This window comes from Bubalus kerabau, chromosome 7 (assembly GCF_029407905.1).
Source record: "Bubalus kerabau isolate K-KA32 ecotype Philippines breed swamp buffalo chromosome 7, PCC_UOA_SB_1v2, whole genome shotgun sequence".
NCBI classification, from domain to species: Eukaryota; Metazoa; Chordata; class Mammalia; order Artiodactyla; family Bovidae; genus Bubalus; species Bubalus kerabau.
Genome location: NC_073630.1, coordinates 101,909,582 through 101,932,252, shown reverse-complemented (window position 1 = coordinate 101,932,252; position 22,671 = coordinate 101,909,582). Strand labels below are relative to the sequence as shown.

Genomic DNA, 22,671 nt, shown 5'->3' with positions numbered 1-22,671 from the left:
ACTGCCTTTTAGTAGTACTCTGTAAATAATGAATTGTACAAGAATGATATTTTCTCTGGCTTGAATATAAACACAGAGGTAGAAATAGATAGAACAGCATGGTAACCCACGCTCCCGAATGGCAGTTTTTAATTTATGCATCATTTCATCTGACTGGATTTAGTAGTGAATCTACATAGCCTCTGAATACAGGTTGAAATATTTTCAGGAGAATATCTTAAATGACAGACAATCCCTCATAAAGCAGGCAGACTAGAGCTATCTTACATATAAGTTCCCTGGTACATGGGTTAAAGAATTTTGAAAATAACTCTCTTGGTTAAAGATTCTTCCAAATAGGAAACCAGTGGAATTATTTAAGCTTTTTCATGAGGATATTCTGAAGGAACTAAGTATCTTAAATGTTTTAAACAACTATTTTCTGTAAATAAACTGTCCTTTTCCTCCCTCCTTTTTTACAAAGCTAAACCAGTTGTTGTTAACACCACCCCAGTGCGGATGTCCGTCCCACTTGTCTCAGCGCAGACAGTCAAACAAGTGAGTGTCACGCCACTTCTCTCAGTCTCTCCCAAACAGAAGTTTACCTCTAGAATTGAAAGTTAAGAAAAGATTTATTTATGTATTTTTATTAAAGCAGAGTTGATATACAATATTATATGTTACAGGTGTATACAGTACAGTGATTCACAGTTTGTAATAGTATAGTCCATTTCTAGTTACTATAAAATGTTGGGTATATTCCCTGTGTTGTACAATATACCCTTGTAGCTTATTTCTGTATAATGGTTTGGACCTTTTAATCCCCTAAGTCTAAGAGATTTCAACTGAATTGAGAAGCTATGAAATTTATTTTTGTGGTTCCTGATACACTGCCTTTCTTTGTAGGTTGTTCCAAAACCGATCAATCCAACTTCTCAGATAGTCACCACCAGCCAGCCACAGCAGCGGCTCATCATGCCTGCCACCCCGCTGCCACAAATCCAGCCAAACCTCACGAACCTGCCACCGGGCACTGTGCTGGCGCCAGCCCCAGGAACAGGGAACGTGGGCTACGCAGTGCTTCCTGCTCAGTACGTGACTCAGGTATGGGCAGAAAATCCAGTCACTGCATTTCAAAAAGCTTATGTGTGCATGTGTGCTCAGTTGACTATTTGCAACCCCATGGACTGTAGCCCTCCAGGCTTCCCTGTCCATGGGATTCTCCAGGTGAGAATACTGGAGTGGGTTGTCATTTCCTACTACACGGGATCTTCTCAACCCAGGGATTGAACCCACATCTCCTGCATTGCAGGCAGGTTCTTCACCCCTGTGCCACCTGGGAAGTCTCCTTGGAAAGGTTAATCAGGTCTAAGATGTCTAGCATTGTCACATTCTAAAACTACTCAAAACAGGTAACTCAGTGTTGAAGACTCTTCCCAAAACCTTGACATGTTACTAAAAACTTCCAAGTTTATTTTTATATATCTTTAGCATTTAGATATGTACAACACAAGTCTGGTATACAAGCTCCTGATTTGTATACAAGTTTGGAGCTGAGAACAGTTTGGTGGGAGGGCGAGATCATGTAGATACAAGAGAAAGTAGGTTGAGTCAAGATGAGCCGTCCCAGTGAGTTTAGAAAGGGCTGTGACTGTAATGAATAAGGTGAGACTGACTCGTTCTTAGAAAGTAAACTGTGAGGTGTGTCTCCAGGTGACGTATCTGGTAGCGGTCTGTCCAGACCTGGTCCTCTTTAGATGACAGCTGTAGATGACGTCTGGTTGTCTTTGGCATCAGACCCACAGTGTCTAGTCGGCTGGCTTTCATTAGGACTGCTGCTTTCTAGGAAGCAGGTAGAAGTTTTCCTTCTCATGTAAGAATCAATCCCTGGTATCTCAGATGGTAAAGAACCTGCCTGCAGTTGAGGAGACTCAGGTTCTATCCCTGGGTTAGGAAGATCCTCTGGAGAAGTGAGTGGCAACCCAGTCCAGTATTCTTGCCTGGAGAATTCCATGGACAGAGGAACCTGGTGGGCTACAGTCCATAGGGTCACAAAGAGTCAGACATAACAGAGCAATTAACACTTTTACTTTTCTAAAGTAAACAGCTTACTTTTCTAAGTTGTTGTTCAGTTTTGATGTATTCAGATTATAAGAGAGAGAGGCAGATTTTTCTGTGTACTTTAAAGAAATGTACTTTGGAGTATAATATCTGGGTACTGGTTGAAAAAACTAGTGTTCAGTATTTTTATCATTAGCATCTCTTTTCTTAGAATCAGTATGAAATAGAAACTTAATTATTATGCATATAACTTCTCATTTCTATAACTTGTGATAAATGACCCCAGTTTATTTGCAAGTAGACACATTGCATTTTTCTTGCCGATACAAGTTACTATAGTATTTTCAGGACATTCACTGAGAATTTTCTAATTTTGATACAATTATTCCTCTGTGAAAGAATTTCTTCCATTTGTGCCCTGTAGTATTTTAAAATCTTCACATTGTTTTTTACCTCTGGTATTAGTTTTGGGTCTTTAAAAGAGCTCCATGAGGTAATAAGTATTTTTGTATGAAATTTTCCATTCTGTTATTCCTATTTTAAGAGGTGATTTTGTGCTTCTTCCCCATCATTATATTTAGGAATATTGTCCATTTTTGTAAACAGGGTCTGAAATTACCTTTCTTTATATGTAGCTCCAGCAGTCTTCCTATGTGTCTATAGCAAGCAACTCCAACTTTACCGGAACATCTGGTATCCAGACCCAGGCAAGGCTTCCGTTCAATGGGTGAGTGAGTTATTTGAATATGTTTTAAGTTGTTGCATCATGTTAAATGCAGCGTGAAATAGCCATACATATTTCAAAATACATATATTTGATTTTTCTCCCCTCAAAGCCATGTGAGCATGCCCCTGCAGTACTTTTTATTTTGTAATACTTTAAACAGAAAAGTTGCAGGAATAGTCAGAGAACTCCCAAATTATCTTTTACTCCCAGTCACCAATTCAGCGCAAGTGTTTTGTTATTTTCTATTTTCTCTCTTTCTCTATCTCCTCCTGAATATGTCTTAAAAATGATATTACCTAGTTTTTAAATTATTGTTTAGAGCCTTGCTTTGGCAGGTTTTTTTTTTTTTTAATCCATTAATTGCTGTCTTTATAATATTGGTTGAGAAGCTTAAGTTATATGGAACCAGTCTTCCCCTTCTCTCCCCTCCTGAATTCCAACCTCACACACCCTTTTCTACTTACTACATTTTATAATTGAATCTCAAAAGAGTTTAGGAGATTTCAACTTTAGTTCTCTTAGAAGAGAGTACTTTTTGTGGCTTGTTCTTTAGAAACTGTTGATAACTTCCTTTTCTGTTTTAGTCCATATCTTGGTTTTACCTTTCTTTTCACATTACTACTTGCTTTTTAAATTTAATGTATATGGAACAACATAGCAAACTTTTATTAGAGGTGGATATATTTGTTAAAACTTTATTTTAGGAGGAATTTACAGGTTAGACACTTTTATAATTTTATATAGTTACCTTCGATTGATTAAAATGTGTATTTTTGTGTGTGTCTCTATAGCATAATCCCATCAGAGTCTGCCAGTCGGCCCAGAAAGCCTTGTAATTGTACGAAATCGCTGTGTTTGAAATTGTAAGTCTTTTTGCTACTGTTTCCTCATTTGATACAACTGAAAATGCTTTAAAAAATAAATGGAGCTAACAAAATTCTTAACAGACCAATTTTGTAAGTCCTAAGTAAACAGACAAGTGAATGCTGGAACACATACGATAGTGTACAGACACTCTCAGTTGGCAAGAGAGCAGCAGTTTTAGGGTCTCTGCCACAGGGGAGGTACAGCAGCATGAGACAGACGTGGTCTCTGTCCTTACTAATAAGTTTGAACTTATTTAGGACCTTTGTGTTTGGTCTCCTAAGTGAGATGGTACTCTTGAGTAGTCTTTTAAATTGCTGATTAATTTGCTTGTTAGTACTGAACTAAGAGATTTGACATGAAACAGTTAAATAAAATGCAGTGGTCTTATGAGGGTTTAGAATCCAAAGAAACATGACAATAGTTCACGTGAGCAGGTTCCACTAATAGAATTTAGCCCATGGTTTTCCTTTTTGTGATTTTGAAATAACTTACTTTTGCGTGCATAAAGTCACATAGCTCTTGTGTTGACAGCTGTTACTACTAGAACTAAGTCTATAAACCAAAATTGTAGAGGTCGGGGGCTCGACCTTTGAGCCCTGTCTTGTAGTTGACAATCAGTGTATGTTGTCAACTCTGTAAGTAAGTAGCTCAGAGTACATTTCTAAAATGCTTTACTGCATGTATAATGTTACTAAATAAGATAATTTCTAGCTTTGTGTTTCTTTAAGCAATGACTTTTTATGTGACTTATGCTAATTTTCATATTCCAGATATTGTGATTGCTTTGCAAATGGTGAATTTTGCAACAACTGCAACTGTACTAATTGTTACAATAATTTGGAACATGAAAATGAAAGGCAAAAAGCAATAAAGGTGACTATTTTTTATTTCTTTTATCTGTCAAGTTTCCTGTTTCACCTGTTTTTTGTTGAGCTCAAGTATTTTACAAAGAAAGTTAATTCCCTTTGCAGAGTTGAAGTTTAATCTGCTGTGATTTAACATGGCTTGATATTTGATCTGTTTTGATAGGCATGCCTTGACAGAAATCCAGAAGCTTTTAAGCCTAAGATAGGGAAAGGGAAGGAGGGAGAATCTGATCGACGTCACAGCAAAGGATGTAATTGCAAACGATCAGGATGTCTTAAGAACTACTGTGAATGCTATGAGGTGAGATGGGTTGGGAAAAATGATCTAACCATCTTTTGAAAATAACTTTAGAAAGGGCATACAAAAAAATTTACTGTGGGACTTAACCTGGCGATCCAGTGGTTAAGACTCCGTGCTTCCACTGCAGGGGACGCAGGTTCGATCCCTGGTCGGGGAACTAGGATCCCGCATGCCTCACAGCACAGCCAAAAAAAAAAAAAAAAAGTTTATTTGTAAATTGGGAAATTACTTTGCTTTTGCAGTTGCAAAATACTGCAGTTGGAAAAGTCAGCCTTAATTTGAGGAAGACCTGCCTTCTAGCTTCCCAAGCAGGACTTCAGAGGAACAGTGCCTTCATTTTGTCATTACAGTTTGGGGTCTCATTGGCAGCTTTATAAGTTCATAACTTCTTGTACCTGGAAGTATGCAAACCATAGTACCAGTTCATGGATTTTCGATAAAAATAACATCAAAGTGGATTGAAAACTCTGTAGTAGTGGTTCTTCACTGAGGGATCTTACTACACAGTTTCTCCCCCAGAAATTTTTTGGGAAAATATGTGGATAACAAAATAACCTGCATTCCAGGGTGCAGTCCTGAGAGTGTAGTCTTATCCTGCCCCAAATGCCACCAGTGCCCTGTTGAAGAACTCGGTAGAAAACGAAATTCTATTAGGAGGTTTGCCTTGTGAGCATAAAAGTAGTTACGGAGGAACATGTAGTTGCTGGATAAGATTACTGAACTACTGAAGGGTTTGGGGCATCCAGAGGGGAATGTAGGGCGGGAGAGGTATTCATAATAAAAATAGCATCTGTGAAATCCCTTTAATGGGATACTCTGTGTGTGTGTGTTTGCATAAGTGGGAGGTCACCAACGTGTTCATGGTGATTTGATTGAGGTGGCTATGTTATGGATGACCTTTATTTTTTAATATTGTAATGTATCACTCATATTTTTTAGAATGAATATACGTTATTCATGTCAGGAGGAAAATCTATATAGTGAGGGGAAAATTGGTATGGAAGGCCTCAACCCAGCATAGGATAGCCACTCTCAGAATGGCCAACAATACTGGACCTGTCTACATGCAGCACTGGCCTGTTGGGTGTTGCTAGCAAGAGGTGTTTCCATTTTATCTTCTGTCAGTTGACCAGCTAACTCTCTCTGTTGACTTGGTCACGGAATCTACTGTAGTGATGTGCTGTGGTTTTTGTTTTGTTTCTGTTTTTATTGGCGTTCAGTTGCTTTACGAGGTTGTGTTTGTTTCTGCCGTACAGCAAAGTGGAATGAGCTATAATGCGTATACATGTACCCCCGCCCTTTGCCACCACAGAGCACTGAGCAGAGTTCCCTGTGCTGGACAGTTGGTTCTCATTATCTTTGGGTTTTGATTTGGAAGCTTTTCTTGTGTAAATCTTTTAGGCAAAAATAATGTGTTCCTCAATATGCAAGTGTATTGGCTGTAAGAATTTTGAAGAAAGCCCAGAAAGAAAGACGCTGATGCACTTGGCAGACGCAGCTGAGGTGAGGGTGCAGCAGCAAACAGCAGCGAAGACCAAGCTATCCTCTCAAATTTCAGACTTGCTGACCAGGCCAACGCCAGCTTTGAACGGCGGAGGAGGGAGGTAAGTTGGCATTTTAATAGCTTTCTATGGTATGATATATTCATTTCTGATAAAGTTTCTCTTGGGGGGCAGAATTGGGCTCATATTTTTGGTTGTTGCAAACCTGACTTTTCTATTTTCTACCATTAATTACTTGTGAAGGAATATAAAAGTAACAGAAAAATCACTGTCATATATAGTTGTAAAATGCTCAGTAAAGTTTTAGGTCACTGGGCTTATTAATTGGATTTCTTCCTACTAAGATGAGGTAATTATGTAATTTGACAAACTCTGAAGAAAAACAAAATTTTTGTATCTCTTACTGGTTTCCATCTTTCTTCCCATTCTTACCTTCTCTTGCCTTTCCCGTGCCCCCCTGGCACTTTGCCCACCTCATTGGAGCCCCTCACATACTGTGTTGTTGAAGCTTCTTTTCCTAGACTGCCGAGCTCTGGAGCAGGAAAGCTGGAGCCTTACAGTCGGGCCGACCTAAGTTTTAGAGTTGCCGGTGCGCTCGCGGTTTGTGACTTTGACAGGCACTTCATCTCTCTGAGCCTGAGCTCAGTTTCTTATCTTCACCGTCACCCTTTTCACGTGGCCGTGAGGAGTCAAGGAAAGTTTGGCAGGGCCCAGGGCAACAATCTGGAGAAGGACATGGCACCCACTCCAGTGCTCTCGCCTGGAAAATCCCATGGACGGAGGGGCCTGGTGGGCTGCAGTCCATGGGGTCGCGAAGAGTCGGACACGACTGAGCGACTTCACTTCATTTTTCACTTTCACTTTTCACTTTCATGCATTGGAGCAGGAAATGGCAACCCACTCCAGTGTTCTTGCCTGGAGAATCCCAGGGACAGAGGAGCCTGGTGGCTGCTGTCTATGGGGTCGTGCAGAGTCGGACACGACTGAAGCGACTCAGCAGCAGCAGCAGCAGTGCAGCAATCTGCTGACTTGAATTTGTATTTCAGTCTGTAAGAGGTTAATTTGAGAATTATTAAATGGAATGAGCCTTGCAAATGGTATTTTATTTAAAATGCCTAAGCTGAAATAAGATCCAATTTATAAAACTTATGAAAGTAAGGCTTTTGTACAAAACATTTTGGATATTAATTCTAGAGAACTCGTATTACTGGCCTATAATCAGCAAGAGGTTCTGGGACTGACTGAAGGAGAAACGGGCAGACACCTTCATGAGAGGAGCCACAGGGGGTCCTTTCTGGTCCCAGTATACCTTCAGATGATTAAATCGAATCGCCTGTTAGCCGCTCAGTCGTGCCAACTCTGTGTACTCCATGGGCGGCAGGCCACCAGGCTCCTCTGTCCATGGGATTCTCCGGGCAAGAATACTAGAATGGGTAGCCTTTCCCTTCTCCAGGGGATCTTCCCAACCCAGGATTGAACCCGGTCTCCTGCATGGCAGGCAGATTCTTTACCACTGAGCCACCAGGGAAGCCCAATCTAATATCTATGTGGAGATTAAAGATAATGTTATGCTAAAACATTTACAAATAATTTTTCAACTCTGAAAAATGTTTGTTATTATGAAGTGTGAAAGAACACAAAATTATGCACTATAATCAAAACTTAAGTATAGAGACTTCCCCAGTAGTCCAGTGGTTATGACTTCATGCTTCCAATATAGGGGGCAAGGGTTCAATCCCTGGTCAGGGAACGGAGATCCCATGCAGCACAGCCAAAAGAAAAAAAACACTAAGTATAAGAAGAACTGTATTAAAAAAGCCCTGCTAGCATGTTAATAGGCTTTTGTCTTTGAGTGGCAAAAATTTGAATTTTTTTCTTTCCATTTACTCTCCATAGTTTCCAAATACTATATAATGAATGCTACTATTATACATGATTACTTATACAATATTATTATATTAACTTTAATATTTTAAGATTATATTTTCTAATTTAAAATTAGAAGTTTTTATATTTTAATTTTTTATATTAAAAAATTTCCATGCAAGTGTGTAGCAGCCGAAATCCTGTTACCCTGTCTTGTCCTAGTGGGGCTTCATTTCTGACTTCATTCATTTGGTGGGCCCTTTGATCAGTGACTGCTCGCTTACAGGTTGTTTAGTGGTTCGAGCAGGTTACCTGATTTTAGTCTCTTAGGCTTTAAGACTTGGTTCCATATAGCTAGCCTCAGGATGGATTCCTCTGAGTTAATACTCAGTAATTTAGGTCTTTATGACTGAAACTTTCTGTACAGAACAGCATCTGTGTCCCAATTGTTTTGTTTTCGTTATGGAATAATGGAAACTTTTGGTGTAGTTTGTTTTTTTACAAAAACACTATAAGGGACTATAGGAAAGTGCTTTATTTTCATCCAGGAGATGACAGTGCTTTCAGTTTCCAGCATTACACATCTCATTCACTGAGCAGATATCCGTGGAGTGTCTTTGTGTGTCAGGCACTGCTCTCAGAAGTGCAGAAACAAGAGTAAGTAAAACTAAAGCTGCACTCAGAGCTTACATTCCTGCATCAGGAGGACTTCTGTTATAGCAGTAGCCCGTCAACATGTAGAATTACATCTTTCAGTTAACCAGGTAATCTTGTCTAGGTCAGCGTATTTTATATCAAATGTTATATTTTAAAAATGTGACGTTCTTTGGGATGTGCTTGTGTTCATGGCACGAACTGTGATGTTCACTGTGCCAGGTCAATCATGAAAATGTAGACAGAGTTGTCCAGGTGGGTGTCAGCCACTTCTGCCGATACTCAACACGCCATCATCTCCCTCTTTCTCAAAAATCATTGCAGGTTGCCATTTACGTTTGTCACTAAGGAAGTAGCTGAAGCCACGTGTAACTGCCTTCTTGCCCAGGCGGAGCAGGCAGACAAGAAGGGAAAATCAAAGGCAGCTGCTGAACGGATGATACTTGAGGAATTTGGGCGATGCTTAATGAGTGTCATCAACTCTGCAGGAAAAGCAAAAAGTGACCCTTGTGCCATGAATTGCTAACTCTTGCACAAAAAAACTGCTAAATGGAACTGTACAGAAAACTGAAGGTTCAGGGACACTTGATTTTTCTGGAAATAGCTTGATAATTATTGTATTGTTAATTCAGTCCTTGAGACCTGAAATTATATTGATGGAGAAGAAATTTTAAAGGAGGAAATTAGTACATTTAAAATCTTAGTTAAATCTTCTTACGCCCCTTCTAAATTGAATTTTTCTTCATTGTATTATATAGGTTTTTAATTTGGGTTTCTTAAGAACTGTGTTCTATCCTTCTGATTCTATTGACAAAGGACATTTATAAATTACTATTATATAACTTATAATGTATGGCATTGTATGACTTTATTCCAGTACAAAAAGCCAAAGTAGTACTGGTATTACCCAGTTATTCTTTGGTACTAGCAGATAGAATGTCTATATAAACAAATTCTTATGAAATATATTCAAATGACATTTTGTGTTTAGAAAAGGACTATCTTTTTAAGAAAAATCAACTTTTTAGGGTGAATCCTGGAATAATCCTGTTGTCAACTTTGGGAATTGTCAGAAGGGGAAATCATTTATAGGCACACTTTTAAAATAAAAAAGTTATTTTGCTTTTTTAAAAAACATAAAAGTGTTAAAGGACAGAAAATAATTCTCAAAAGATGGACAATTTGTTTCTGCAATAAGGAGTGACTAAGAAAAGTTCTGAGATGTTTCCATTTTCTTTGAGAAAGGCGGTATGTATTTGAAATAATAAATTGTCAGTGATTAAGGGGTACTATTAAAATGAACGGTGCATATGAATAGAAGTAAACATTTTTTATTATGTAGTGATAAAGTAGAACCTTACATAATTATCAGGTATGAAATTTGGCTTGGATGGAGAAATAAAGGGTATTGAAGCTCTAAGAGATGAATTTAGAGGATTTTTCATCTATACGTACAGTTCTCTTTATAGACTTTTGAACTATGAGGTTTCAAACCAATGTATGGCTCTTCCTTGATTTACTGAAAGGGGCCTCCTAACAGAGCTTTCAGAATTACAGTGGGGTTTCTTTTTATAAGGGAAGCTTAATATGGCATTATTTTTAGCCAGTGATTTGGTAAGCCTACAGTATGAGTGTTTTCATATAATTACTAAAATAACATAAATCATTTTCAATAATTCAGAATTCAAAAGCTTTATGAATTTAACAGCCCATTATAATAGGACTCTGGGTTTTATGATGAGAAAAAACCATGTTGGAATTCAGACATTTTGTTAGGTACCTTAATGCTCAGTAATTAGTAGTATATGATTATTACATTTCCTACAAGGAATCTATAGTTGTATGTATTAAGTGTGTATATATGTTCATATGAACATGCAAGATATAGGCAATAGAAATTAAGTAATCCAAAAGAAGATTCCGTTATTAAGTATCTTCCTTTTGAAATCTGGATTTATAAAGTCATAGTGCAGTAACTTTAAATGTAGATAGTGCCGACATCCTTAGCACCTCACTCTAGTATGTTTAATTAAAATTTGTATAAATGTAAATTAGTGTAAGAGGATAAAGTAATATCTAATCAAGTTATTTTTCAAAAGATTACAATACCTTTTTGGTCCACACCTAAACTGTGTTCATTTTGTACATATTCTGTGTTTAATTCTAATTGCACCTTTGTGATGTGTATTTATATACAGTGTGCATAATATGGTTGTGAAATTTGGATTACAATTGTAGATTATGTATGATGGCATTGCTTGAGAATGTTTTGCTTGTAAAAATTTGAAGGTGCAATCAAATGCTACTAGTTTTTCTGATTTTCAAGAAGCTATCTAAAGTATTAAGCCTTTTCCTTCCTGTGTAGTACTTACTAAACAACTTTTTGTATTTAGGCATTTGCATCAAATTGCTAAACAAGATTAATATCCACATTAATTCAACAATTTTAAAAGACTATTTGGGGAGGGTTGGGTATATAATTTTTTAGCTCTATTTACATCCCAAAGTAGAAAGATAAAATTTATATTTACTAGAGCTATTCAAAGAATACACTTTTCTATATTGTAAAAACAGGAACAGCAAAGTAAATCATACAGAAAATAAACATTTATACTATTCTGTAAAAAAAAGGTTTTGCATTTTTTTCTTTAATAGTACCACTTTTAACTATTGAACATGCAAGAAACCTTTAAAAATATCTGATATTAAATAAACTTGACATTACTTCTGAAGGCACACAACTGAAAAATAAATCTATCATTTTGCCCAATTATCATGAACATAAATTGCTGTGAAATGAGAATATCTTATTTCCACTGTTCTTTTAAGTAGAAACTCAATCTACTCTTTCCTCTTCATGTTTGATGTTCTTATGGAGAGCACCTTTCTTAATTTCCTTTTCTCAAGAACTGCAGGTCTTACCTCTGGACTGTATGGGAAAACAGAAACTTAATGTTGCAGGTAATAAAACAAGCTGAGCAGTGACATTGCGGGATAGACAACTGCTTTAGCCTCCCCATTTTCTGATATGGACAACTGACATTTTCTCAGTCTTATGTAAAATGTGAATAAAAATATCTTTAGAAAAGTTTTCTATTTTTATTGTTTTATAACACAGATAACTAAGATGATGAATACTTGTTATGTAAATGCAGCTTCAAACCAGGACCTCCAGCCCTGTGATCATACTGCATCCTTAAGTATTAATCCTTAAGTATTAATATTTTATATAGGAATTCTGGAGCAGCAGCTTAAAGGAGAGGGAAGTCAATCAGCTAAGAAGACTTTATTACTAAAGTTACTTTTCATTATGTTAATACTTAGGATTTTTTTTTTTTCTTGTTAGGGCTTCTTTTTGTTTTGTTTTGTTTTTTGTTTTTTTGTTTTTTTTGGCTTATGAAGAATATTTTATTTATGTATTTGATATCTGTACAGATGTCTCTGTCCTCATCTTTATCTCTGTATTATTGAACTGCAGAATTCCTAAACGATGAGTTTTGTATCTGTTTAACTCAATTTGTATACTCTCGGCAGAGCACAAGCATCAAATGGACATTAAACACAAGAGAAAATCAAATATAAGTCAACAAGAGACATAAGAAAAAAAGCAGATGAAAACACAAAATTCCTTATTTTAGGATTATGCTATACATTAACTTGTAAAATCTACTACTGTAAGTTTATGTATGAGATTATATTGACTTTATTACTTAAAATGGGAGAAACTGTAGTGAGTCACAGGAATAAAATACAAAGTAAAAGTAACAAATAATTTGGGCTTTTAGACTAAAAAACAATGATCAGTGAGGAAAAACAAGAAGAGGAATGATATAGACTTTCATTTCACTACACTGATTTTTTTCTTCATGTTTTTTAAAAAAAGATTACCTTTTTAGTCTTATTTGGATTGATTGGAAATGGACAGTGGACTAAAGAAACCATCGATACAGCCCATTAAAACAAAAGGAGCAAAAGAACAATAACCAAACCATAGCTGTAGGGTTACTTCTAACGTGGAGGCATAGGCAGAAAAAAGCACAAAGGCCACATTCTGTCCATGGCACCCTCCTCAATTCAGGGAGATGAGAAATGGCATGGAACACACCTCACCCAATTAATCCAGAAAACTTTAAATCTCCATGACACTATTGGAAAGGTTAACAGGTTTAGCCCGGTATTTAGCACAGCCATTTCATGGCAGAAAATACATGGGGTGGTGGTTTAATCACTAAGTTGTGTCTGACTCTGTTGCAATCCCATGGACTGCAGCTGGCCAAGCTCTGTCCGTAGAACTTCCCATGCAAGAGTACTGGAGTGAGTAGTCACTTCGTACTCCCGCAGTGAAATAAATACTTAATGACAAGTAGACAAAGTAGTGACACTAAGGAGTGTCACTCCCGTTACCATTCGATATTGAAGTGCTGCCTAAAGATATTTTATGAAGTAAAAAGTGTTTGAAGTTTAATTTTACAAAAATCGACACCATTAAAACCAACATGATTATTTGCTACTCATCCAATCACTGAGGTAACAATATTATAAAAATATGTAAAAAAATTCTAGTTTCATAATTACCAGATATGCTAACTCCCATATAGCTAGTATAAATTTGATTATTAAAAAAATAGTTTTGTTTCCTTAAAAGCACGTGGTTCATTTGTCATTTAATATCAGATAGGTATTTGCTATTTTGAAGTACCAAAAAAGTTATAAAAACGGCAACGTCTATACTCTGGGTTTCTTGTTGGGCATATCCTGAAGACTAAACTTTGGAATTTCACCAGAAGGAGCATATGGAATTCTCTTTGAAGACACCTTCTTGCCAATTGTTTCAGTCTGGAAGCCAATGGTTTGTAGCTCATTGTGGAGCCCGTCCAGGACACGTTGTCCGTCAAAGATAAAGGCTGGTTTCAGCATTTTTTTATGAATGCGTTCATAATCCAGTTCCTTAAACATGTCCCACTCGGTGCAAATCACAACAGCATGAGCACCATCACATGCTTCGTAGGGATCTTTGGAAATGGTCACGAGCCGGGCCACTTGGTCATCCTTTGAAACTCCTGGATGAGAAAGATCCACAACTATCTGTTCCCTTGGTACTTTTGGATGATATATATGGAGGTGTGCACCTTCATCCATCAAATATTTGCTAATATATATACTAGATGACTCTCTTGTATCACCGGTGTCCTTTTTGAAAGCAAACCCCAAAATAGCTATCTTCTTGTCTGTCACTGTATTAAACAGACTGTCTATGATCCGGGAAGCAAACCTCCTTCTCTGGTAGTCATTCATGTCTATAACCTGCTGCCAATAACGAGCTACTTCAGGCAAATTTAGAGCCTCACAGAGATAAACCAAATTCAGAACATCCTTTTGAAAGCAACTCCCACCAAAACCAACACTGGCTTTCAGAAATTTATTTCCAATTCTCTGGTCCATTCCAATGGCTGTTGCCACCTCTTCTACATCAGCTCCTGTTGCTTCACAGAGGGCACTTACAGAGTTAATGCTGCTGATTCTCTGGGCCAGAAAAGCATTTGCTGTCAGTTTGGAAAGTTCTGAAGACCAAGTATTAGTGGTGAGGATCTTTTCTCTGGGAACCCAGTGCTCATACACAGCACACAGTGCTTGCACAGCTCTCTGGCCCTCTGGGGTTTCATCCCCTCCAATCAGTACTCTGTCTGGGTTCTTCAGGTCCTTGATGGCCGTTTCTTCTGCCAAGAACTCAGGGTTGGACAGCACCTGTAAATTCAAGTTGGGTTTTGTGTTTGCATCAAAGATTCGACGAATACTTTCTGCTGCCCGCACTGGGACCGTGCTTTTCTCAGTCACAATTTTGTACCCGTGTGAGTTTTGCACAATGCGTCTAGCACAAGCTTCAATATACTTCAGATGTGCTGCACGGCCTTTTCCCATTCCATAGGTTTTGGTTGGTGTGTTCACAGAAATAAACACAAGATCAGCTTCCTTAATGGCATCATCAATATTGGTAGAAAAAAATAAATTTTTTCCTCGACAGGATTCTACCACTTCTTTTAGTCCTGGCTCATAAATAGGAAGTGTAGGAGAGTTCCATGCATTGATACTTTTTTTTTTTTTTTTAAATTTTATTTTATTTTTAAACTTTACATAACTGTATTAGATTTGCCAAATATCCATGCATTGATTCTTGATTCATTGATATCAACAACCGTCACCCTGATTTCAGGGCACATGTGAGCAATGACACTACACGTGGGTCCACCGACATAGCCTGCACCGATGCAGCAGATCTTAATTTCAAACATGACTGGACCACTTCCAGGCACCGAGTGCTGCAACCGCTTCTATCCCCCCGGGTCGGACAGCTCCTCGCTCTGGGCCGCGCAGCCGCAGCTTCAGCACTCGCACCCTGCTCCGTCTGATCTTCCCACACCGCACACCCTTCTCAGGATGCCAGGCGCCACACCCTGAGTCCCTGCCCGAGCCTGTATTTAAAGGTTTCCACCCGAGAAGGCGGAGTATTCATTCCCTGGGAACCAAGCCCTCCCAGACTCTACCCTCGGTTGCATCCCTGCTCCCCCTCTTGTTAGGGCTTCTTTAATGCACATTTTTCCCCTTACCTATAGACCAACTGTGAACTTTTTTAATCCAAGTAATTTTATAAAATACTAAGTTTTAAAGGCTTTAATTAAAACTTTATTTTGCATTTAAGGCATTTTTAGTTTATTCAAAAAGTATATTCAGAGTAATGTTTATTATAAGGCCACAGACTTGGATGTAACTATAATTTAGTGAAACAGTGACAGATTTTATTTTCTTGGGCTTCAAAATCATTGCGGACGGTGACTGCAGCCATGAATTTAAAAGACGCTCCTTGGAAGAAAAGCTGTGATAAACCTAGACAGCGCATTTGAAAGCAGAGACATCACTTTGCCGACAAAGGTCTGTATAGTCAAAGCTATGGTTTTTCCAGTAGTCATGTACAGATGTGAGAGTTGGACCATAAAGAAGGCTGAGCGCCAAAAAATTGATACTTTCGAACTGTGGTGCTGGAGAAAACTCTTGAGAATCCTTTGGACAGCAAGGAGATCAAACCAGTCAATCCCAAAGGAAGTCAACCCTGAATACTCATTGGAAGGACTGAAGTTGAAGCTCCAGTACTTTGGCCCCCTGGTGCAGAGAGTCAACTCAGGAAAGACCTTGTTGCTGGGAAAGATCAAAGGCAGGAGAGGGGATGACAGAGGATGAGATGGTTGGATGGCATCACCGACTCAATGGACATGAGTCTGAACAAGCTCCGGGAGGTGGTGAAGGACAGGGAAGCCTGGCATGCTGCAATCCATGGGTTGGACACGACTTAGCGACTGAACAACAAAAAAATCTGACAGTAAATAAAAAGAATACATTGTGAACAGGTTGGGTTTACCCCAGAAATAAAAGGTTGACCCAACATTCAAAGAAATCAGTGGAGTTCAGTGTGTCAGCGTACAAAAGGAAAACAATCTCAAAAACTGCAGAAAACCACCTTTTGACTATACCAACTACTACTAGATTACATGCTTTAAAAGGGTGAATACTATGGTATGTAAATTAGATCTCAAAAATTTCCCCCCTGAAACGAGCAGAAAAAGCATCTGAGAAAGTTCCAACACCCATTTATGGTTTAAAAAAATTCTTTCGCAATTTAGGAATAAAAGGATCCTCAACCAAAAAGCCTACAACTAACATCACATGAATGGTGAAGACTCTGTTTCCCGCTAAGACTGGAAACAAAACACTCCTGTTCAGTGTTGTGTTTGGGTCACTGTACAATAAGATTTTCTTTTTTTACAAAACGGCCATAGATTGGGAATGAATAAATATGCCAGTGTCTATTTGTGGATGGTGTGATGTGATTGCCTATATAAGAAAAGTCAGAGGATCTTAATAAAAGGTACTAGGATTAACAAGTGCATTTAGCAATATTAGTATGCGAAAGTATATTTCTACATAGTAGTAATGAACATTTAGAAACTGAAATTCTAAAATTACCATTTATAGCAGCACCACAAAACATGAAACATAACAAAAATATGTACAAGATCTGTATGTGAAACAAAAACATTGATTAAAAAATTGAAGATCTTCTATATATATATAATTTTCATGGTTTGGAAGTCAATATTAAGATATCATTTCTCCTCAGCCTATATATTCAACATAACTCCAGTCAGAATCCCATAAGGAATTTTTGTAAAAACAAGCTGATTATAAAATTTACATGGGACGGTACAACTAGAATAGCCAAACATTTTTTATGAAAGAACAAAGTTGGAAGACTCGTACCTGACTTCAAGAATTATATAAGGCTAATCAAGGTAATGTGGTGTTGATGAAAGACCCATGGATCAAGGCAACAGAATACAGAGCCCAGAAATAGATTCATATTTATGTGGTCAATTTTTAACAAGGGAGCAAAGGTAATTTACTGGAAAAGAACAGTCCTTTTAACAGATGGTGCTGGGATACCATCAGTATGTAAAAATATGAACTACCACACACGAAAGTCAACCGAAAATGGATCATAACCTAAATGCAAAACCTAAAACTGGAAAATATCTACAAGAAAACATAGGAAGAAAAATCTGTGACTGGTTTAGACAAATTTCTTAGATAAGAAACTAAGAAGTATGATCCCCAGAAAAATCAATAAATTAGACTTATTAAAATTAATGTCTGTTCTTCAAAACATACTAAAAAAGTAAAAGCCACATCGTAACCTTTAAAAATTGTGAACCACTCATTATGTTATACACTTGCAACTTACACTGTACATCAACTTTACCTCAGTCAAATTTTAAAAGCCATAGACTGGGAGACGGTATTTGCAAGATACATCTAATAATACACTTTTATCCAGAATACTTAACTTACTGTTTTTATTTAACTGTTTTCAGTAAGAAAACAATCAACCTTCCTTAAAATAGAGGCAAAAGACTTGAACAGACATTTCACCTAAGACGACAGTGACTGGCAGATAAGCCTATGAAAAGATGTTCAGCATCATTAGTCATTAGAAAAAGAAATGAAAGCCTCAATGAAATATCATGGCACACCCATTAGAACAGCTGATTCAAAACAGAACCCTGACAATACCAAGTGTTGGGGAGGAAGTAGAGGAACTAGAACTTTTCATGTATTTCTGGTTAATGTACTGCATGGTACATCACAGCAAAAGATAGTTTGTTACAATGTAAAACATATACCATGTGACCCACTGTATGAATACAACACATTTTTAATGTATCCATTCATGAGTTGGACATTTGGACTTTGTCACTTTTTAGCTATTTTAATGCTGCTATGAAATTTGTACATTTCTCTTGGGTATATGCCCGTTGGTAGAATTGCTGGGTCATTTGGCAATTCTATGTTTAACCTGAAGAACTGCTAGGCTGTTTTCCAAAGTGTGTGCATTCCTACCAACAGTGTATGAGGGTTCCAGTTCCTCCACATTCTTGCCAACGCCTGTTATCTTGTCTTTTTTATTATAGCCATCCTAGTGAGTGTGAAGTGATATCTCGTTGTGGTTTTGATTTGCATTTCCCAAAAGGCTAATGATGTTGAGCACATATTCATGTATATCTCCTTTGAAGAATAACTTCGTATTCTTTACCCATTTAAAAAATTAGGTTGTTTTATCCTTTATTATTGTTTTTTTTATACTCAGATACAAGTCCTTTACCAGACACATGATTTGGAAAATGTTTCTATAGCTTGTCCTTTACATTCTTGATGGGTGTCCTTTAAAGCACAAAGTTTTCAGTTTTTTTGTTTGTTTGTTTTCAAAGTTTTCAGTTTTGATGAAGTTTTTGCTTGTACTTTTGGTGTCCTAAGAAGCTATTGCCGAATCCAAGTCTCCACTATTTTATTCTAAGAGTTGTTTTACCTCTTACATTTGTGTCTTTGCTCCATTTAGTGTTAACATGTTGCATGTGTATATCCAGTTATTCCAGCACTATTTGTTGAAAGTAGGAAGGATACATTTCTGAATATTTGTTTTCTCTGAAGAAGAGAAAGAACAAGGGTGCTGAGTAGAAACTGTAAACTATTAATTACCCTAATCAAGTATGGACAGAAAGTTTACTGTGAAGCATATCATATCAAGTAAATCTGACATCAGACTTAGAACACTGCACCAAGGCAAGAACAACTAACTGAGCTAATGGCAGTGATGGAAAAATTCTTGTCTTCAGGGTTTGTCCAGTTTATACCCAGCACTTAAATAAATGCAAAACACTATTTTAATAAATTACACAAGACATGGGTCAGATGTAACAGCAGAGAACATAAGACACTACAGATATGAACCTAGCTTTAAGTAAAAATAAGTACAAAACTTGATTTTATATAAGCAATAAGTTAAAGGTGGTGACATAAACAGGCTTCCTTTAATTAAGATTTATCCTGGTGCATCTAAACTCATTCTAGTGCAAACAAAACAAAACCCACAGTATTCAGACTCCTTAGTAATAATCTCCTTATAAAATGCAATACAGGACAATTCTGGTTACAGTTCAAAACTGAAGCCTTTGTTTGAGGTAGACCCAGCAGAAATATATCAAAATATACTATTTATGGGGAATTTCAGTGAATACAACTGAAGTTTTATCTGTCCTTAATCTTTTACAACTTTGTCTTCATATTAACTATAGTCTATGAACATTAATGACAATAAGAGATACTTTACATACACAGGTGAATAATGTGTTTGTTCGTTTTGTTTTTTTTTTTTCCCCATTAAAATATCCCCATTTCTGGAAGTACATATAACTATATGTTATCCTATTTTATCTTTTCAGATCTGGATACGAGAGAGAAAATTGTTCTTAGTATGTTTCCATCTTCAGATTATTTAAGCTTCTCCCAAATTTCCAAAAAATCTCATTATGTGATTAAGACAAACTTTTTCATACTCTCCCAACTGACCATTTTTTCCCCAACTGATTTATCACATGATATGAAACAACATTATTCCAAACTGAAAATGTTTCATTATTATCCTCTTCAAAAGAAGTTGAGAAAAGGCTTCTTTTCGTTCTCTGATGAGCACTGTGCTCCTCCAATAGGAGTCAAGTACCCACTCTATTATTCAAAGTAGTATGAAGTCCAGACAAATGGGCTGTGAAAATTACATCACCTGCATACTCCCCAGACAACATTTCTGAGCTTGGTTGTAGCACAAGGAATCGTCCGTTTCATGGCTCATGTGTTTGTTTACCTTCTGCCTAATAGAGTTTAATTATTTCTATTCAAAGGTACCCCAGCAAAAGGATTTTTGTAGTGTTTGGTATTTAACTTGGCCTAATTTTCATGTGTAAGTAAACTATATTCACAGTTTGATAGGTATTCTGTTAACAGTCTTCTTTTTTTTTTTCAAGTGTTATTCTTAAGAGTTGTAGACCAAATCTCTTTCTGGGCATGTAGTCTTTATAAAAGGAGTCACTGTTTTAGTGACTCCTTTGTCATTATTCTTTTTAAAACTTTTATTGGAGGATAATTGTGTTACAATATTGTGCTTGTTTCTGCCATTCTCACTTGTTTTTAAAGTAGGTCCAGTTGAATTACTCAGTTGGATAGTCGTAAATTCAAACACAGCACCTGTTGGCTAGTGTTCTTACTGACTTCTCGCTTTTTACGTTTTAGGTAACTCTGAAATGCTTGCAAGCCCTACCAAATTCCATGCAGATTTGATAACGTGCATAACAGAAATTCCTAAGACATAGACACAAACTTGTCCACTGTGCAGAATTTGTAAAATATTGTCAGTTGAATTTTAAAATAAATGTTGACCAATTATTTTTAATAAAAATGTTAATATATTTTAGGTCCTTCATTTGAATGTCTATCTATTGTTCCTTAGCAAATGCCTGAATTTATTGGTATTGGCAAAACTTGAACATCTGTAATTCTGTGAAGATGACCAGTGTTTCCTTGACAAAGTTTTCAACTCAATTCTTTCTGAGTGGTGTTTTAAGGAGTACTGAGTTACATCTTTAGCTCTGATCTTTAAGAAACAGATTATGATATTCTTTAGTAACTTTACAAAGTGATTGATGGCATATACTTCTCCATCAAAGAGATGCTCATCTAACTCTACAAAAAGATAAATATGCCCAGAAAGCTCATATAATATTTTCTGTTGAAGGTAATATTCCCTCTGTTTGGGAAGCAGTGGTTCATGAACTGTTGGTTTTGAATGGGTTCTCACAACTCGCTCACAAGTATTTATGACTCGGCACAAACTTTCAGAAGGGAAATGCACACCATTCTCCTTTTTAACACATAACAGGGATCCAATTTTAGAGGCTTTGAGATCCGATGCATACAGTGCACTGAGGCAGTCCTCGCACGTTAAAAGAGCTGATAACTTATTGGCAATATAACCAGCGCAAGAGGTGAGATTTCGCCTACGAACTGATAGGTCTAGTAACGCCTCACTTAGCAAACAGTCAGACCAGTCTGGGCAAATATCCTCTTTGTAAAAAAGACTCTCTATAACGCTGACACCATACTCACGCTGAACTGTCCCAAGGGCCAGGTCTGTCCTTCGAGCAATTGAAATGTCAAGGCTGCTTACTTCACTTAGAAAGACCTCATCTTGTAATCTGTGTCTGGTCTCCAAATTATGGTAAGCTTTCTGGAATGCCATGCAGGTAGGGTTAGAAGTGGTTACTGATACCTGTCTGAGCATCTTCAGAAATAATTCCAGATGATCCTGACTGAATTTGTACATCAGGAGATAGGGGAAAGGCATGACTTTGGGGAAAACATAATTTTGGTAGAGCCATTTTAAGCTCTCGGCATTAAGCAAAAATCCCAGGAATCCCAGTTTTCGCTTACCTTTAAGGATTTGATTATTGCTAGTGTCAGATAATGTAACAAAAATAGTCTTGGCTTCAGTTAACACATGGTTGATTTTATTAAAAGTTTCAGGTAATAGAGGTCCTTTAAATCCCTTTCCATAAAAGTTCCTACTATTAAAAATGTCAAACAGATTGTTAATTAAGCGTAAGAAGTGGATGGTACCAACACAGTTCTGAAAAGAAGGCAGGCCTAATGATAGCAAACATTCTAATGCCCTGACCACGCTCTCACTGAAGACTTGGGCGGCACAATTCGTTTTCAGTATGTGGTTCTTCAGATTTGCAAGTTTTCTTGGGATTCTCTCCATATGTGATACTTCCTGTTCCTCTAGTGCTGCTAACTCCACAAGGTGCTGCCAATGTGCTGTGCCGTTGATAAACTGAATGCTTTGGAAATTCTGAAATGCATTTCTTATTAATTTCAGCAAGTGGCAAGAATCAAAGAAGTAGGCAATCTGTTGGCTGGAAGATGAAGGATGCTGAAATGTACACTTCGTGTTGTCTCCGTCGAGATGTATCCCCAGGGCCTTTGCCATCTGAACACTGTGAGCCGAGGCATCAGACGTGACAGCCAGCACTGTGATCCCTATGTCACTTAGTCTGCCAATTGTCAGACGAAGCAGCTGAGCTTGCAAATATCCAGAGGCCCTGTTTACAAAAAAATAACCAAGAGGTGTACTCCAGCGACCAGAAATACCCACTGCCATGAGCAAAACAGTTTCTGAGGCGAGTGGCATTTCATCAGCATCGAGTGTGCCAAGACCGAAGTCCATAAAGCCTTGCAGACGGTGACTGCTGGGGTCCCACTGGAGCTGCTGCGTGAGAGACAGACCTTTAATCATCAGTGAACAAGACTGATACCGCTGGTCTCCATTCTCTACTTTTTGCTGAAGAAAAGAAAAAATGTTGCTGTTGAAACCTGGACCAGGTTTGCATTTGGATAGCCATCTAGAAAATG

General features: G+C 37.4%; 3 protein-coding genes across 12 annotated transcripts in view; 1 reads left to right on the top strand and 2 right to left on the bottom strand.

Annotated features, from left to right (window-relative positions):
- Positions 1-11,614, top strand: part of LIN54 (lin-54 DREAM MuvB core complex component) — an 86,039-nt gene extending 74,425 nt beyond the window's left edge. For all 9 annotated transcript variants that reach the window (XM_055588947.1, XM_055588946.1, XM_055588942.1 and 6 more), the window contains 8 exons: positions 464-537; positions 886-1,083; positions 2,676-2,767; positions 3,559-3,630; positions 4,405-4,507; positions 4,664-4,801; positions 6,203-6,405; positions 9,148-11,614. In XM_055588947.1, coding sequence (XP_055444922.1) covers positions 464-537; positions 886-1,083; positions 2,676-2,767; positions 3,559-3,630; positions 4,405-4,507; positions 4,664-4,801; positions 6,203-6,405; positions 9,148-9,349 — 1,082 coding nt within the window. In that variant the 3' untranslated portion in view covers positions 9,350-11,614. The remainder of the gene's footprint in view (positions 1-463; positions 538-885; positions 1,084-2,675; positions 2,768-3,558; positions 3,631-4,404; positions 4,508-4,663; positions 4,802-6,202; positions 6,406-9,147) is intronic.
- A 607-nt stretch (positions 11,615-12,221) lies between these two features.
- On the bottom strand, positions 12,222-15,346 carry LOC129658056 (UDP-glucose 6-dehydrogenase-like). Its single transcript, XM_055588957.1, has 2 exons — positions 14,994-15,346; positions 12,222-14,910 (listed from the first exon to the last, which is right to left on the bottom strand). The coding sequence occupies exons 1-2, from the start codon at positions 15,111-15,113 to the stop codon at positions 13,549-13,551; spliced, it is 1,482 nt and encodes a 493-aa protein (XP_055444932.1). The 5' UTR covers positions 15,114-15,346; the 3' UTR covers positions 12,222-13,548.
- A 4,985-nt stretch (positions 15,347-20,331) lies between these two features.
- Positions 20,332-22,671, bottom strand: part of THAP9 (THAP domain containing 9) — a 20,898-nt gene continuing 18,558 nt past the window's right edge. Inside the window, exon 5 of one of the 2 annotated variants that reach the window (XM_055588940.1) lies at positions 20,332-22,661. In XM_055588940.1, coding sequence (XP_055444915.1) covers positions 20,693-22,661 — 1,969 coding nt within the window. In that variant the 3' untranslated portion in view covers positions 20,332-20,692. The remainder of the gene's footprint in view (positions 22,662-22,671) is intronic. The other variant, XM_055588941.1, reaches the window with a different exon arrangement.